This window comes from Prionailurus bengalensis, chromosome B4 (assembly GCF_016509475.1).
Source record: "Prionailurus bengalensis isolate Pbe53 chromosome B4, Fcat_Pben_1.1_paternal_pri, whole genome shotgun sequence".
NCBI classification, from domain to species: domain Eukaryota; kingdom Metazoa; phylum Chordata; class Mammalia; order Carnivora; family Felidae; genus Prionailurus; species Prionailurus bengalensis.
The window spans coordinates 121808732-121827661 of NC_057358.1; the positions used below are offsets into that span (position 1 = coordinate 121808732).

Here is an 18930-nt window from a genome sequence, read left to right on the forward strand (position 1 = left end):
ATATTAGTTGGGTCCTTTCTTAAGGTATAGATCCACATCACTGGATGCCACTTCATCCTGTGTTCTGCAGTTTCTCCCACTGTGGGTTGGAGAAAAATAGAAGTCACTGAGTAACACGGCTTTTTTTGTATGTAACACTTAACCTGAAAGAAATCTTTAGAAGGACTGACTTCCCTTGAAATCTCCCTGGCAATAGATACGCATTTGTTGCTGTGTGTGGAAGAATTAAAAAATGAGTATTTCTGGGGCTCCTGGGTGGCTCAGTCAGTTGAGCATCCGACTTCAGCTCAGGTGATGATCTCACAGCTTGTGAGTTCAAGCCCCATGTCAGGCTCTGTGCTGACAGCTCGGAGCCTGGAGCCTGCTTCGGATTCTGTGCCTCCCTTTCTCTCTCCCCAACACACTCGCATTCTGTCTCTGTCTGTCTCAAAAATAAATAAACATTTAAAAAAAAAATTTTTTTTTAGTGAGTATTTCAGAACCAGCTGATAGAAATGTTACTTTTCAGTTAAAAATTATTTCAAAGTGTGGTTACAGTTTACGTAGTGTCAGTTAGACATTTAAGCAGGTTTTCATCTGCAGAGAAGTCCAGCATTTTATTTTGCTTTGTGTTTGGACAGATGCAGGTAGAGCTGAACTATAGCCGGTATCTTTAAGCTTACAATTAAGGTTAAATTGTCTCAGAAATTAAGTGAACTCGAAACAACAGAAACTTACTCATTAACTAGAGAGGTCATATAAGCCCAACCATATTCCTGAGGGTGAAGAGAGATGCTATAAATAATTAAGCCAAACAACCAAAATAAACTGGGACTGTCCCTGGCCACCCTCGCTAATAGCTGTTCTGGTTCTGACCGCCATGAACCCCACGTGACTCCATCTCTTCCTCCTCTGAGCTTTCCTCTCCTGGGCCTGTGATCACATGCTGCCTTTTTTTACCCTCCTCTCTTAATAGTTGACCTACTTAAAGCTCCCTGAGGGTAGAGAACATGTCACATTATTATTGTTACTACCCCTCATGATCCATGGTTCGTTGATACTCATTACATATTGAAAGAGTGGCTGAAATTTCTGACAGAGCCCTATTCTTAAGCATGGAGCATGCCCAGTACACTGTTACATTGCCGTTCAAGAAACGCAGTTTGGTCATTTACAAGTTGTTTTGGATTTGAATGGGTTCTTGCGAAGACCTTGCCAGCAATTGAAAGCAGTTTTTTCACCTTTTGTGCTTAAAAAAAAATGTTAAGACATCATAGAGTAGTGGTCAAGAGAACAGTCTCCAAAACCACACAGACCTAGCTTCAGATCCTAGCATGACTGTGTGTTCTTTGACAGAGTTGGCCTCTCTGAGCCACAGTGTCACCACCTATAGGATGGAAATAATAACAGTACCTACCTCATGGATAATAGAGGTGATAATGTGTAAAGTATCCTGCTTGGTGCCTGCACATACTATGCCTAGTATCTGTTAGACAAAGTTGTATGGATACAGCCTCTTAGAGCCTTTCTTCAGTTTGTTAGTACTAAGTACATTAAAAGTGCTTGAGCTCTTCTTCCAATGATGATTAATTGGTAAAACCAAACTGTCTGCATATTTTTGGTTTTACCTTCCTGCTGATTGTTAGGACTACGTCCCTGATGTAAAACAATTTCTGGTTTGCCATTGGCTGGAAAGCCTTTGTGTTCTCTACCCTTGTTGGTGTGTTTCCTCTAGGTGGGATGCTCTTATCCTTTGTGCGAGGTTTCATAATTGGGGATGGATTCATCCACCTCCACCCGAAAATGATCCTAATCTCTAAATGTTGCATATCCCGATACAGCAAATTCTTGTTTGGTCTGTACTCTTAATTTCCATGCTGTAGTTTTTATGTTTTTTTTATGTTTTATGTTTTATAAACATTGGTTGGTTTTTATGTTTTATAAACATTCACACTCTAGAAGGCTTTTAATTGAAAAATAGCTTGTCTTCAATACATTTCTTGTAGAAAAGGCTTAGACTTTGGAGTTAGACTGTGGTTCAGATCTCAGCTCTACACCATTAAGCACAGTGGCTTTAGACAAGTCTCAGGGTTTTTTTTTGTTTGTTTGTTTTTGTTTTTTACCTGTAATGTGGGGACTGTGTTACCGCATGATAGAGATGTTATGAGGATTAAACGAGACATGTAGATAAATTGTCTAATGTAATGTTGGTGAGGTGCCTACCATTACCCATCATATTATAGATTTTAAAATAATTTCCCTTTTGAGTAATCTTACTAATGTTCCTTCACATATGTATTTAAACTCAATATGAAAATTCATATTGAACTTGTTTTCATAAGTAAACATTGAGAAATAAGATGACTATTTCAATGTTTCTCCTTGCAGGTATTTCCCTTTACTGGCTAAACAGAAACCTGGGCACCCTGAGTGTGATATCCTGACCAACGTCTTTGCAATTCTGTCAGCGAAGAATCTCTCTGAAGCCACAGCCTCTATTGTGATGGATATAGCTGATGACCTTCTTAACCTTCCAGATTTTGAACCCACAGAAACACTTTCGAGCTTGCCGGTGACTGGATGCGAATACACCGAAAGGACAGATGGTATGTGTGCTGTACAAAGGTTTAAACTCTAAACCTAGCATTTGTGCCCTCACAAAGGAAAAAGCCCATACAATTTGGCTCTTTTAATTACTTACATTATTAAAAGAGTTTCTTTTCTGTAGAAATTAATAACCAACTTACATAAACTGAATTTTCTTTGCAGTCAGAGCAATTCAGATTATTTATGCTCCAGAAAGCTCAACTGCCCACCAGGAAATTATCAAATGACTTCCACTGTCCTGTTTCTGAATTCTTCCTATCATATTGTACGAACAGTTCTTTTACTACTTCCCAAAATGGGTTAATTAGATAAAGCCTCAGGGGTCTCTTATATAAACTTAAATTTAGCTAATGATACAGCTATTATGACTAAGAAGAAAGTTATTTCATCTTTAAATTTGAAATTTACTAAATGTTTATGATAATTGAGTGGTTTCCTTGTCTGTCATTATGAAGATATGATAATTGAGTGGTTTCCTTGTCTGTCATTATGAAGATAGTGTACGATTATCCTTTAAGAGAATAATTTATTAAAATCAAAACATCACTTTTTTTCAGAGTCTATCACAATGGGAGGAAGATTAATTCTACCTCATGTACCTGCAATTCTCCAGTATCTCAGCAAAACCACAATAAGTGCAGAAAAGGTGAAAAAGAAAAAGAACAGAGCACAAGTCAGTAAGGAACTTGGCATTCTGTCAAAGTAAGTGATATATAGGGGCGCCTGGGTGGCGCAGTCGGTTAAGCGTCCGACTTCAGCCAGGTCACGATCTCGCGGTCCGGGAGTTCGAGCCCCGCGTCGGGCTCTGGGCTGATGGCTCAGAGCCTGGAGCCTGTTTCCGATTCTGTGTCTCCCTCTCTCTCTGCCCCTCCCCCATTCATGCTCTGTGTCTCTGTGTCCCAAAAATAAATGTTGAAGAAAAAAAATTTAAAAAAAAAAAAAAAAAAAAAAAAAAAAAAGTAAGTGATATATATATATATGTCCTTAAAAGGTAACATTACTCTCCGTGGTTTTAATTTCTGCTAAATTATGTCCAGTTTTTCAATTATTTAAATGTGATAATAAGCTGAAAAGGTTTTCTGTATTTTAAATGCTCTCCATTTTTAAGTTAATGTGGAACTCTTTTTCTTTTCTGGAATATTTATTAAAAAACTTTTATGTAAAGCATCTGCCTTCATTTTATTATAAGAAAACAGTCTTAAAAATTCTAAAATAGACTAATAGATTTGCTTGTTTAGCCTTTGCATATTTTGTTCAACTAGAATTTTGAAAAAAAAGAATTTTGAGTTACATGAGATCACATACTTTTTTTTTTTTAGTTTAATTGATAAAAATAATTAACTTAAAAGAGCAGGCTGTGGTTGCTTTGTTTGTTTTCTAAGGGTCAAGAAGATCTTGCAAGGATTTTTAAAGATTCTTTTTGTCAGTAGACCTAATAATATGTAATTGTGATTTCTATAGCAAGGTTGGTAAACCAGAGCACAAAAAATGTTTCTATTTTAAACTCTAAATTGTTCCAGGCCTTAGCTGTGAAAAGTTTATTTTTTCTGTTAACCTCAGCAACAGCAAAAAATGATATATTAGAGAATCATTGAGGAACTTCTTTGAAATGTTTTATTTATACCGTTGTACTTCTAAGTTTTGCAGAATGGGAAACCACACAAAATACACTCATTGAATTTTATCACAGGCTGTGTGGTGGTGAAAAGGTGAAGAGAGATCAGGCACCAGAAAGACCCGGGTTTGAAAGCCCTGCTCTACCATTTCTTAGCAATGTGACACCAGTTTCTCTGAGTCTCCCATTTTCTTTGGGCAAAATGGAGCTAAAAATAATTCCTACATTGAAGGCTATTTTGGGAATTAAAGTGAAAATTGTACAGAAAGCCTTCTACAAGTCTTGGCACTTAGAATGTTATTTCTTTGTAAAATAAGAAATTACTGATGGTCACATCATGATATCATATACACAATCAGATGCTACAAGAGAAATAGAATAGTAGCAAGGTGCCTGAAGTTGGAGAGAAGTGAGCAGACACTGCTAAATAAGTCACCTGAACTTTTTATAGATGAACACATAAAAGCCACCTGTGTCTGTCACGTTTTTCTACAAAAAGTTGAGCTTCTTAGAGAAGTACTCTCAAATTGTTGATCTTCCTTATATATCCATTTTTTTCCCCATCTGTAGGATTAGCAAGTTCATGAAAGACAAAGAACAAAGTTCTCTGCTCATTACGCTTCTCCTCCCTTTCCTCCACCGTGGCAATATTGCTCAGGTACAGATTCATAGGATTTTATTTTGTCTCTGAAGCAACACTTTATTATTAGATTTATTTGGGAGCAGTAATTTCCTTGGTTAGATTCTGTGATGTATTTGTGAAGAGACTTTATATAGAAATACAAAAATAAAAATAGAGGAGAAAAACTGGAATGGAAGTAGGAATGAGGGTGCACAAGAAGGTGGAAAACGCCATCATCAGTCAAACAGAAAAAGTGTTATTAATCCCTTCATTTTCCTTTCTTTAGCTTCTAATCCATTTCAAGGCTTTTTTTTTTTTTTTTTTCTCCCTGACTTTGACCAGTAATGAATCTGGAACCCAAAAAGTACATCGTATAATCTTTTTTTTTTTTTTTAATTTTTTTTTTTTTTTTTTTTTTTAGTGTTTATTTCTGAGACAGAGACAGAGCATGAGTGGGGGAGGGGCAGAGAGAGAGGGAGAGAGAGAATCAGAAGCAGGCTCCAGGCTCCGAGCTGTCAACACAGAGCCCGACGTGGGGCTTGAACTCACAACCCGTGATATCATGACCTGAGCCGAAGTTGGTCACTCAACCAGCTGAGCCACCCAGGCACCCCAGTGCATCGTATAATCTTAAATATAGATCACAGTTGCAGGACTGAATGAAAAGTCAGACTATAATAATATTAGGCATAGCTAAGAATTTTCTGATATGATTTTCAAACCTTAGTTCAATCCCAAGTTAAAGAGTCTTCCCATGCTCAAACTCAGGTATGAGGCCGAAGCCATTACACTGAACATCTCTTACCGCATAGTAATTCAGTGTGGAAAACCACAGATCTGTAGACAACCAGAAATGTGTATTTTTTTTCAGCAAGCTCATTTTTCTTGGCTCTTTTTGGACTCAGTAGAGGAAATTCTGTCCCAAAGCCATATGTGTTTTCTATTAGAATTAAGGAAGAAACCGTTCATGGACGTTGTTGTGGATTTTATGTTAAGTTAAAATGCTAAGAACTTTTAAAAGACTGTGAAATAACTTTTCCAATTACTACTTTTGCTTCTTATTCATAATTGTATGTTTTCTGGACTGAAATATATTAAAGCCAGGTTGATCAGTTTTATAAATTACCGAAATGTGATTTCTTTTTCTTCTTAAGGATACAGAGGTTGATATTTTGGTGACAGTACAAAACCTTTTAAAACATTGTCTGGAGCCTACAAGCTTCCTCAAGCCTCTAGCAAAACTCTTCTCAGTTATTAAGAATAAATTGTCAAGACAGTTGCTTTGTACAGTTTTCCAGGTCTGTAATACTAATTTTTACCCCAAACCACCCACCCCTTTTTAAAAAGATAACTATGACATGTAACACATATTAATAGCTTTCTTGGTGCCAGTATGATGTTTCATATAAATTTGAGTGGAAGGAGGGAGTTAAAGGGAGGAGGGCAGGAAAATTAAGATTTTATTCAGCAATAACATACTTTTTTCATTCCATTTAGACTCTTTCTGATTTTGAGAGTGGATTAAAATACATTACTGATGTTGTCAAGGTAAGAGAGAAAGTCTTCTCTTTTGCTTCAAAAGTATTATCATTTTTGTTTATTTAAGGTTTATGTACTTTCACCTATGTTTTCAACGTTTCAATGTTTTCATTTCTTGTAGCTTAACGCCTTTGATCAAAGACATCTTGATGATATCAACTTTGATGTTCGCTTCTCAGCATTCCAGACAATCGCCTCTTGTATTAAAGAGATGCAAACTGTGGATGTTAACTACTTAATTCTAGTCATGCATAATTGTTTCTATAATCTGGAGGTAGGTTTTTATAGCAAAAGTTTATGAATTGGTTTTCATTGTTTCGATAATACAACTGCATGACCAAATTCCTTAATTTGTGTTTTGAGCAGGACAAAGACTTTTGTGTAAAATTTCTTTTAGTTGCACAATATTTTGCAATATGGTGAAGACCATATTGTTATTCTCATGATTTAAAAGATAAGTACTTTGAATAAAATAATATATGTGGAAACACTTTGAAAAATCCAAAAGCTGTGTATTAGAATAGGGAAATTCATAAAGACAGAAAGTAAATTAGTGGCTAGGTTATGAAGGGCTTCCGAGGGAGGGAGGAATGGGAACGGAGAGGGAGGACTTCAGATTGGCACAGGGTTTATTTTGAGAGTAATAAAAATGTTCTGAAGTTAGATAGTGGTGATGGTTGAAACAACCTTGTGAATATATTTGCAAAAAGACTTTACTTAAAGTGTACAAAAGGGCGAATTTTAGAGATGCCTGGGTGGCTCAGTCATTTAAGCATCTGACTTCGGCTTGGGTCATGATCTCACGGTCTGTGAGTTCAAGCCCCACCGTCGGGCTCTGTGCTGATGGCTTGGAGCCTGGAGCCTGCTTCAGATTCTGTGTCTGCCTCTCTCTCTGCCCCTCCCCCACTCATATTCTGTCTCTCAAAAATAAACATTAAAATAATTTTTTTTTTTAATTTTATTTTTTTCAACATTTATTTATTTTGGGGACAGAGAGAGACAGAGCATGAACGGGGGAGGGGCAGAGAGAGAGGGAGACACAGAATCGGAAACAAGCTCCAGGCTCTGAGCCATCAGCCCAGAGCCTGACGCGGGGCTCGAACTCACAGACCGTGAGATCGTGACCTGGCTGAAGTCAGACGCTTAACCGACTGCGCCACCCAGGCGCCCCAAAATAATTTTTTTTTAAGGGTGAACTTTAGGGGTACCTGGGTGGCTCAGTTGGTTGAGCATCTGACTTCAGCTTAGGTCATGATCTCTCAGTTTGTGAGTTTGAGCCCCGCATCGTGCTCTGTACAGACAGCTCAGAGCCTGGAACCTGCTTCGGACTCTGTGTGTGTCTCTCTCTGTCCCTCCTCTGCTCACACTCTCTCTCTCAAAATAAATAGACATTTTTTTAAAAAAGTGAATTTTATAGTATTTCAATTATATCTCAGTTTTTTGAAGTTTTGTAACTACTGTCATTATTTGACAGTCTGCCCTCCTTTATTGATATAGAACTATAAAGGGTTTGGACTATAATTAAGTGCCATGTTGCTGAATTGAATTAAAGCCCCAAAATGAGGAAAATGGAACCCTTGATTCATAGTTGACCTGTAACCAGTAATATCTTTGTGGCATTTTATAGTTATTCATCAGATATCAACAATTATGTAATATATGAAAAAGTAATCTCTCTGTTTGGAGATAATTCTTCATATATTATGTCAAGTTCCAACAGAGAGGATTCCAAATCACTGCTTGGTTGGCTGAGTTGGAAATAGTTTCTCCACATTCACTGCCTACATTGCTCGAAGCAGGAACTGGAGCACAACTAACCAGGATTATACCAGCCAACTTTGTCATTCTCAGTGATCATGTGACACTAAATATTGAAAACTGCTTATTTTGCTTGTTTGGAGAATTAAAACAAATCAAAAACTCTATTTCATCATATTTTCCAAATGGGAGTGACACTTCTCAGTACGCGTGATTTTTTAAAGTTATATACTACAGGCACGCCTCATTTTATCATGCTTTGCAGATACTGTTTTTTACAAATTGAAGGTTTGTGGCAACTCTGCTTCAAACAAGTCTGTCAGCACAATTTTTCCAATAGCATTTGCTTACTTTGTGTCTTTGTGTCACATTTGCTAATTCTCACAATATTTCAACTTTTTCATTATTATTATGTTTGTCATGGTGATCTGTGATCAGTGATTCTGACTCTCTGAAATACAGATCATGGTAAATATTTTTTAATGAAGGTATGTACCTTGTTTTTTTAGACATAATGCTAGTGCACACTTAATAGACCATAGCATAGTGTAAACATAACTTTTATATGCACTGGGAAACATTAATATTCATGTCACCTACTTTATTGTGATTTTCACTTTGCTGTGGTGGTCTGAAACCAGACTCACAGTATCTCTGAGGTATGCCTGCATGTTCCTCACAACCCTACATTTGGTTCTTCCTTATGATTTTTACATAGACGAGTGGCAACATTTTCATTGAGGGGTAAACTCTTTCATTGGGAAATAATATTCCATATTACAGATATTACACAGAATAATTTGGGGTTTTTTCTTTTTCCTGTTTCCAGTTAGGAGACATGTCTTTAAGTGATAATGCCAGCCTATGCCTGATGAGTATCATCAAGAAGGTAGCTGCCTTGAACGTCACAGAGAAGGAATACAGGGAAATCATTCATCGTTCACTCCTGGAGAAATTGAGGAAAGGATTGAAGAGCCAGACAGAGGTATTGGGGTTTGCGATTGTATTTTTGTCTTTTACATACTACTGTCTGTGAGTTTTGGTATTGGTTTTGTTTTTCCCTACTTATACTGTTGTTGAAAAGCAGTCAGTCTTATAAGTACATTTAATTAAAATACTTGATTGCATAAATACCAAACTTTTAACAGGAGAATGAGAATAGAAAGGAGAGCAATCACTTCTGATTTCAGTTTGTTTATAGTGGGAATATTTTACTTTAAAAAAAAGAAAAAAAATTGTAATGGCTTTGTTGTGTGTTTCTTTGTATCCTCTAGAAAACAAATTCTTTAAAAAAATTTTTTTCCCCTCAATTTGGCATTTGCAGAATATTCAACAGGATTATACCACAGTGCTTTCCTGTTTAATTCAAACTTTTCCAAATCAACCAGAATTTAAAGAGTTGGTACAGCTTACTGATTGCCATGATCCAGAAATGGACTTCTTTGAGAATATGAAACACATTCAGGTAGAAGACAGTTCTGTTCAGTTCTTTTTTTCCCTGCCTATAAGTATTTCAAACTGTTCTGTCTCATTTAAAAAGATATATTTTAATTTTCCAAAAAGTTTTGAGCCTCTGATTTCTTGGTCTTCTTGATCATCAATGAAATTAGCACAGGAAATGATCATTTTCCTGGGGTCTGTTTTCTTTCATGGTATCATAAACCACAATTACAGTGTCACCTTTCTCTGCCATTTGCTAAGAAGTTTAACTGCTTTAGGATCCATTGTTAAACAAATGCTATGGATTATATCTCTGGAAGCAAATCAAGGCATAGGTGTTGCTCATGTAACACAGGGACTGCCCTTCACTCCTTTAATCTCTTCATGCAAAAGGAACATGATACTGGGGCACCTGAGTGACTCAGTCAGTTGAGCATCCAACTTGTGGTTTTGGCTCAGGTCATGATCTCACAGTTTCGTGGGTTTGAGCCCCACGTCAGGCTCAGTGCTGGCAGCATGAAGCCTGCCTAGGATTCTCTCTCTCTCCCTCTCTCTCTCTGCCCTGCCCCCACTTGCACTGTCTCTGTCTCTCTCAAAATAAATAAATAAACTTCAAAAAGAAATGATACAGAAATGGAGCTGGTCATAGGTGAGTTCATTCAGTAACATTCTTATTTTATCTAACGCATAGATCCACAGAAGAGCAAGAGCCTTGAAGAAACTGGCAAAACAGCTAATGGAAGGCAAAGTTATGCTGTCTTCTAAATCTCTCCAGAATTACATCATGCCTTATGCCATGACTCCAATTTTTGATGAGAAAATGCTCAAGGTAGGACATTAGATTTAGAAAACATTAAACCTCAGGGCACCTGGGTGGCTCAGTCGGTTAGGCGTCATCCAACTTTGGTTCAGGTCATGGTCTCATGGTTTGTGACTTTGAGCCCCGCATTGGGCTCTGTGCTGACAGCTCAGAGCCTGGAGCCTGCTTCAGATTCTGTGTCTCCCTGGCCCTCTGCCCCTCTCCTGCTCACACTCTGTCTCGCGCTCTCTCTCTCTCTCTCTCTCTAAAAATAAACATTAAAAAAAAAGAAAAGAAACCATTAAACCTCTACCCATACCGTGACACAATTTTCCAAAATGCATATGGGGTTGGTGGCATCCATGTTGATGTTGTCACCATAATTAGAGGCTTAGAATAGTTCTGAAGCCCTTAGAATGGTACTTGGCACACAGTAAATGTTCTATAAATGGTAGGCATTATTTTTATTTTCATTATTATTAGCTCGCAAAGGCCAGCCACAAAATATTTCCCCTCTTAGAAATGATCACATTACTAACATAGCATACTTTTATTTTTGTATCATTTATTTACAATAAATTTATTTACAATTTACAATAAATTACAAATAAATTTATTTACATTTATTTACAATAATAATGATTTACAATATCATTGTATTTTTAATTCTGATAAATACCATTAATAATCAGTATTTTCCCAAATGTCTTACAAGAAATGAAGTCACACAATTGCTACCTTTTCTTTAACACTATACCAGCTACAGGAGCTATTTTAAGTACTTTACATAGTCTTACTTCATCCTCACCACAGCTCAGCCCTATGGGGGGGATTGTTGTCAGTATATTACAGGAAAGTAAACTGGGAATATGTGAGGTATTTATCTTTCTCAAAGACATACAGAATGAGAATCAGTATTTGAACTTAGGCCTGTCTTCACTGTTAGACTACACAGTGCCAAAAAAACAGTGCCTGGCACATTGTAAGACCCTGGTAAATGATATTTATTGATCAGATTAATGAAAGAGTGAAATTTAAGTCCAATTTGAGGCGATATCAGGAGCTGTTGGTCGAACTTATTCTGTGTTGATCACATGGTCTTGTGCAAGTTTCGGTTTCCCCTATTGTTTCAAAATTTTTTTAAAGAATTACCTACATAGGGGCGCCTGGGTGGCTCAGTTGGTTAAGCGTCTGACTTCAGCTCAGGTCATGATCTCATGGTTTGTGGGTTTGAGCCCCACATCAGGCTCCATGCTGATGGCTCAGAGCCTGAAGCCTGCCTCAGATTCTGTGTCTCCCCCTCTCTCTCTGTCCCTCCCCCCGACCATTCAAAGATGAATAAACATTAAAAAAAAAGAAAAGAAAAGAATTACGTACGTAAATAAAAGAATACTCCCCCTAAATTCTGGCTTGAAGAGCCAGTAAGCACAACCAATTTATAGTTTGATGGCAGTAAAATAGGAAAGAGGTGTAGATGAAAAAAATAAATTATATTTAGTTTTGGTTGATATTAACATATCTCTTTAAACGTTTATTTATGTTAAGGGAGAGACTGCTCATGAGTGGGGGAGGGGCAGAGAGAGAGGGAGAGACAGTTGCCACAGTGTTAGTGCAGACCCGGATGGGGGGTTCAGTCCCATGAACCATGAGCTCATGACCTGAGCTGAAATCAAGAGTCAGATGCTTAACCAGCTGAGCCACCCAGGCACCGCAATATGATATATCTTTTTAGTGTTCTATTTTTTTTTTTTTTTAACATATTTGTGATTTTGTATTTACAGTTGGTTTCTGGTAGATAACATATAACTGGGTCTTGGCAGTTTTATCAAATCTGACGATCTCTGCCTTTTAATAGGTTTTAGACAGGGGCATCTAGATGGTGCAGTAAAGCATCTGACTCTTGATTTTTGTCTCCGGTTATGATCTCACAGTGGTGAGATCAAGCTCTGCATCAGGCTCCACACTGACAGTATGAAGCCTGCTTGGGGTTCTCTCTCTCTTCTTCCTCTGCCCCTCCCCTGTTCATGCTTTCTCTCAAAAAAAAAAAAAATTGTTTTTTAGACCATTTACATTTAATATGATTATTAATATGGTTGGATTTATATCTTTGATGTTGTTTATATTCCATTTGTCCCTCTCTTTTTTCCCTTGTATTGGATTAATTGGATTTTTTAAGCGATTTTATTGTATTTCTGTTGGCTTATTAGTTATCACTGAGCTCTATTTATAGGTTTTACCTCTACATTAGTTCTGGTGTCCTTTTTTTTTTTTTTTTTTTTTTTTTTTTTTTTTTCAGTTTATGTATTTTGATAGAGAAATAGAGTGCATGTGTCCAAGAGCATGCACAACCAGGGGAGAAGCAGAGAAAGAGGGATAGAGAGAATCCCAAGCAGGCTCTGTGCAGTCATCATGGAGCCTGACTCAGGCAGGGCTCAATCCCATGAACCATGAGATCATGACCTGAGCTGAAACCAAGAGTCAGACACTCAACTGACTGAGCCACCCAGGTGCCCCTACCTATACATTAGTTTTAAACATATATTGTTATTTTTGCCTTAAACAGTCAATTATCTTTTAAAGTGATCTTTCAAAATAAGGAAAGATCTTTATATTTCCTTACATATTTATAATTTCTGGTTACTTCCAATTACTTATAATTTTCCAGTTATTCCTTTGGGTAGATCCAGATATACTGCTATATCATTTTATTCCTGACAGGAAGACCTCCTTTAAATTTTTTGTAATAAAGGTCTACTGGTGATGAATTCTTTCAGTTTTTATGTCTTTTCTCATCTTTGCTTTTGAAAGATGATGTTTCTGGAAGTTGTGGAATTCTAGATTGACAGGGTTGTTTTTCTTTCTATTCTTTAAAGATAATTGCTCTATTGTCTTCTGACTTATATCATTTCCAACAAGAAGTCATTCTTATCTTTCTTCCTTTGAGTGTAATATATCTATTTTTAGGGGCTGCCTTGAAAATTTTCTCTATATCACTGGTTTTAAGCTAGTTGATTATGCTGTGCCTTAGTGTAGTTTCCTTCATATTTCTTGTGCTTGGGGTTTGTTGAGCTTTTTGGATCTACTGATTTGTAGTGTTCTTCAAACTTGGAATTTTTTGCCATTATTTCTTCAAAGATACTTTTGGGTCCCCTTCTTGCCTTTGGAGACTCCAGTGTGTATTAGGCCACTCAGAATTGGCCCAAACTCACTGAAGCTCTTTTTTTTTTTTTTTTTTTTTTTTTCATTAGTTTCTCCCCCTCCACCCAGGGTTTCATCTTGTTTCATTTTTGTTTCAAATTTGTATCGCTGTGTCTTCAAGTTCACTAATCTTTTCTTCTTCAGAGTCTAATCTGATTTGAATCCTATCCAGTGTGTCTTTCCTTCCAGAACTGTCTTTTCTATTTCTGAATTTTTGGCTTGGGCCTTATAATTTTATATCTTACCTCTCCTTAACATGCTTCTGCTTTCCTTTCCCTTCTTGATCTTATGGAATGTAATTTCATCAATTGTCTTTCTTTGTCTACTTAAGTCTATTATCTGTGTCACTTTGGGGTCTGTTTCTACTGGTTGATTTTTCTTGTCATGAGAGGTATTTTCTGCAGCTTTCTTCTCTGTGTAGCTCTCTCCTCTCTATGCTTTGCCCTTTGGACTCTGGCTGCCACAGCCTTCTCTCTGCCTCCTTACCTCAGGGAGACCACTGGGCCCTTTTTGGGTTTCTCCTGTGCTATGACCTGACAGTTCTCTTCACACAGTGAAATTAGGATAATTATAAGACACATTTCATTTGTTGCCTTTCTCTCAGCTAGCACTGTACTGCACTGTTCAATGTCCAAAGTCTGAAAACTGCTATTTCATATATTTTTGTCGATTTTTCTAGTTTAAGGTATCAGGGTAAAACCAGTCCCTGTTCTTTATGGTGGTGTGAAAGAAATGTCTCCAAGGCATCTGTACTGTTGAATGCTGAGCTGTACGTTAAAGTTAACTTTAGTGTTTAACTTTACACACTGAATTTACTTCATTCACTGTCTATAGGCTTTAACCCATCAGGGAGGTCTGAGTGGAAAAAAGTACAAAGTATGAACTGATTAATATCCTTTAATTAAAGATGGTGTCATTTCTTTAATTGACAGTGTCTTTTCCTAGAGCTGTTAGGGGGAGTGGGATATAGTTTGGGCATTCTTTCCCTTCTATAATTGCTAATCACCTACTGTCTAAGCTTTTTATTTATTTATTTATTTAAAAAAAATTTTTTTAACGTTTATTTACTTTTGAGACAGAAAGAGACAGAGCATGAATGGGGGAGGGTCAGAGAGAGAGAGGGAGACACAGAATCTGAAACAGGCTCCAGGCTCTGAGCTGTCAGCACAGAACCCAACGCGGGGCTCGAACTCATGAACCGTGAGATCATGACCTGAGCCAAAGTCAGATGCTTAACCGACTGAGCCACCCAGGCGCCCCTGTCTAAGCTTTTTAGTGTACGAAGTTAGCTCTTTATTTTATTAGCAAATACTATTCTATGTGGATGCTCTTGATTTGTTTTACAGCATGAAAATATAACCATTGCTGCCACAGAAGTTATTGGAGCTATTTGCAAACACCTCTCTTGGTCAGCATATATATATTACTTGAAACATTTCATTCATGTCTTACAGACAGGACAGATCAATCAAAAGTTGGGTGTCAGGTATGTATGGTCAAGCTTATTTTTGCTTTGTTTTTAAAATGTAAATTTTGGATTATTTCCTGAAGTGGTCTCTCTAATCTTAGTTTGCTTTTACCTTGTATTAATGAGGTTATGCTAATATTTGTTGAATTCAAAAATACCTAAAACTGGTAAAAATAATTTTACTGTTGATAAGTCTTTAAATCCTTCACTTTAATCATCAAATGATGTTATGAATCAGACATTTGTGTGTACATTCTTTTTTCAACAGTTTGCTAGTAATAGTGTTAGAAGCATTCCACTTCGACCACAAAACTCTTGAAGAACAAATGAGAAAAATTCAGAATGAAGAAAGTAAGTTTTTAAAACTTTCTTAAACTAGATTTCCACTCTATTCTTGGATAATTGATGTTAATGAATTAAAGATGGCAAAATTCAACTTATCACCTTTTTCTACTTAGAGCAGTGACCAGTGAATGAGTCAGGAGGAAGTTAAAGCAAATGGTTTGAGTATTTGTGTAAAATCTTTTTTTTAACAATAGAGAAGGCCAGTCTAAATTATATGGGTAAAAAAAAATCTGAGCTTAAATTATTTATATAGAAATCCAATTTTACCACCTGCATGTATGGAAAGAACAGTAAGCAATGAATGCAAAGATAGTATAAGAAAAGAATTAAAAATTAGAGCAACAATTAATAAGACAAAGTAGATACAATAAGAAAGGATCATCAAAGCTAAAAATAGGTATATGAAAAGATTATAAATTGGCAAACCTCTGTCAAGATTGATCAGTAAAAATAGAAGGCATAGGCATAATAAACATTAAGAATTTTTAAAGGTCCCAATCAAATTAAAAAGGTAAAATAATATTATGATCTTTGAACTTAAAAATTTGAATACTTGAGTGAGATATACAAACTCTTAGAAAAATAAAATACAAAAGCTGGCTTTAAAAGAAATAGAAAATCTGGGTATATCTCTAACTACTAAAAAATTGACTCTGTAGTTATAAACCTTCTCCTGATGAAAATACCAGGTTCACATTGCTTTATAGGCTAGTTATACAAATATTGAAGGAATGGGTAATTTCAACCTTACATCACCTATTTCAGATGATTAATAAAAAGGAAGCTTCCACTAACTCATGAAGTTGGTATAATTGGTTAATGGAATTTAACATTAGCATGCAAAAAACATGTGGTCCTCTAAAGAGGCACAAGGGAAACATTTGGTTAGATTTAGTATTTAGTCATGATATCAAATAAGGAACAAATAGAAATTTCCTTAACCTGTTAGAGGATGAACACTTAAATAGGCCAATAGGCTGTTTTTGCTAAAAGACATTGAAATATTTTGGCACTTAGTTTGCACTACTTCAGCATTCCTTCCTACTCAAGAATTTCTAATTCTTTGATTCACAGTAAAATCATTACAGAGCCACACTAATAAATAGCAAAGACTGGCTTGAATTTGTAGGAACCTTTTGTGTTTTAAACCATTAATTAAAACCGTTAATGCTTTAAACCATTGATCAAACTAAAGTCTCTCAACGGTTTATCTTCAGGCAGTTGAATCTGCATTTTGCAATTTTGCATCAATAAAAACATTAAAAATTAAAATAATCTGCTTAACTGTCTATTTTCTTAGATATGACTAGAGTTTAAAACATTTATTGAGTACTATGAGCTGGGCCTTTCGAGACATTATCTCCTTTGTTCTCATAAAAACCTTACAAGAACCTTAGTTGTTAGTTACACCATTATTTTTTGATATGAGAAATTACAGTTCAGAAATGTAAAGTAACTTTCCCAAAGCTACACAGCCAGGAAATAAAATAAAGACTAATGGCTACCATTTTTTTGAAAGTCTGTGACGTATCAGAAATGTATATTTGGGTGATTATAGACTTTATCTCATTGAATCGTGACAACAGCCTTGCAAGTGGTGCCATCTCCATCTTACTGATAAAGAATACAAAGCCCACTAGGCTTAGGTTAACTCACTTTGGTCATATGGCTTGTTAGCAGATCCATGCCTGGACTTGCCCCAGTACAACACTGCCTAATTTTCTTTAATGAACTGAGCCCTATAGTAAGGGACATTTCTGCATGAGAACTGTTGGCTGCATTATAGTTTTCATGCTCATGAGTATAGGTTTTTGTTTTTGGAAACCTCCAACCACAATACTTTGGAAGCTTTCTTTTGGTTAAGACCCTCCTCCCCACCTAGTCTCCAAGTGTATTCCCAACATAGCCTGCACTTGCTCTCCCACACTCATAACTGTCCGTTTACTTGTCTCTGTTCCCCATTAGACTCCAAACTGTAAGAGAGCAAAAAATCATAACCCTCTCACATAGTGCTGTTTCCTTTAGTACTTTATCTTACCTATCTGTAGTTGGAGACTAGATCGTTTTTATTGGATGTTGGTGGGAAAGACTTGTAACACAACTGTGTTGTTTCCTTATTTGATTTAAGGTGACTTTTGTTGTTTACTAAACATAGACACAGTAGAAGTGATTGAGTTGCCAGAGCATGAAACCATGGAATTAGAGCATATGGATGAGGAAGAGAAGGAAAACAAATGTAAGAATTTGTCAGACAACAACAAAGAACCGGGAAACCCCGATCCAGCTGAATGTCAAGGGGCATCAGCTAAAGAACCTGAATGTGTCACTGGGTCCATCTCTTTCCTTCCTCGGAATAAGGAAGAATTGGAGAGAACAATTAAAAATATCCAAGGAACCATAACTGGGGATATCCTACCCAGGCTACATAAATGCCTGGCCTCTACGGTAATCATTCTGGTTGGGGCCCAACAGAATGGGGCCCATTCTGTCTGTGTGAACCCAAGTGTTTGTGGCACTCTGCCAGCCTGAGCCTCCTGACTATTATTGATTGACTTCAGCTTTTGGGTTTTCTTTCATCTCAACATTTCAGAATTCACCTCCCTTGTTTTGTCTCATCATCTTTAGGTTCATCTTCTGCTGCAGCAAAGCAGCAATTTTTCTTCATTATGATTTTCATCTGGTAGATATCTCCAAAGCAGATAATTAGATAATTCTCATTTCAAAAAAAAAAAAAAGAGTTTTAGAAAATTAGAATATGTTTCCCTTTTCTACTTCTTGGCCACTTCTCTGCTGTTCAGAATTCATCTTCTTCCTGGGTAATAGGAATAACATTTAGCAGTGGATTCTCATGAAGTCAGAGCCTTTCTTTCTCAGGGTAAAACAGGGGTTGGCAAACTGTAGTCCATGGGCTGGATCTATCCTGCAGCCTGTTGTAAGTAAAGTTTTTTGGAACACGGTTACATTTATCGATTTGCATATTGTCTAATTCTGCTTTTGTGTTACCACAGCAGAGTTGAGTAGCTTCAACAGAGATCTTAAGCCAAAAATACTATCTGGCCCTCTACAGAAGTTTGCCAGCCCCTGGTGTAAAATATTGACTTGGTCATTTTGTATATTTGTAAATATAACTTCTTACTTGAGGCACTATATTTCTTATGTACAAACACTGTCACTCAAACTCTTGAAAATCCCGATTGATACAAATTTTTTATGATTTTTAGATATTTCACAGCAATCTTAATCCACATCAGTGAAAACTTGACTATTTTTTTCTGATTGTTCCTTTGGGAAAAAACATTCTCTCTTTTTATTTTTTTAATATAATTTATTGTCAACTTAACTAACATACAGTGTATATAGTATGCTCTTGGCTTTGGGAGTAGATTCCTGTGATTCATCACTTACATAAACACCCAGTGCTCATCCCAACAGGTGCCCTCCTTAATGTCCATCACCCATTTTCCCCTCTCCCCTGCCGCCCCATCAATCATCAGTTTGTTCTATTTAAGAGTCTCTTGTGTTTGCCTCCTCTCTGCTTGAAACTATTTTTTCCCCTTCCC

The 18930-nt window shown here is 36.6% G+C and overlaps 1 protein-coding gene across 2 annotated transcripts in view; it reads left to right on the top strand.

The window, feature by feature from the left end:
• Positions 1–18930, top strand: part of UTP20 (UTP20 small subunit processome component) — a 107305-nt gene that overhangs the window by 63084 nt on the left and 25291 nt on the right. The window contains exons 30-41 of one of the 2 annotated variants that reach the window (XM_043562315.1): positions 2368–2585; positions 3144–3288; positions 4772–4859; positions 5978–6121; positions 6321–6371; positions 6484–6636; positions 8950–9105; positions 9445–9585; positions 10252–10389; positions 14904–15043; positions 15294–15376; positions 17526–17815. In XM_043562315.1, coding sequence (XP_043418250.1) covers positions 2368–2585; positions 3144–3288; positions 4772–4859; positions 5978–6121; positions 6321–6371; positions 6484–6636; positions 8950–9105; positions 9445–9585; positions 10252–10389; positions 14904–15043; positions 15294–15376; positions 17526–17815 — 1747 coding nt within the window. Of the gene's footprint in view, positions 1–2367; positions 2586–3143; positions 3289–4771; positions 4860–5977; positions 6122–6320; positions 6372–6483; positions 6637–8949; positions 9106–9444; positions 9586–10251; positions 10390–14903; positions 15044–15293; positions 15377–17498; positions 17816–18930 lie in introns of both variants that reach the window. The other variant, XM_043562314.1, reaches the window with a different exon arrangement.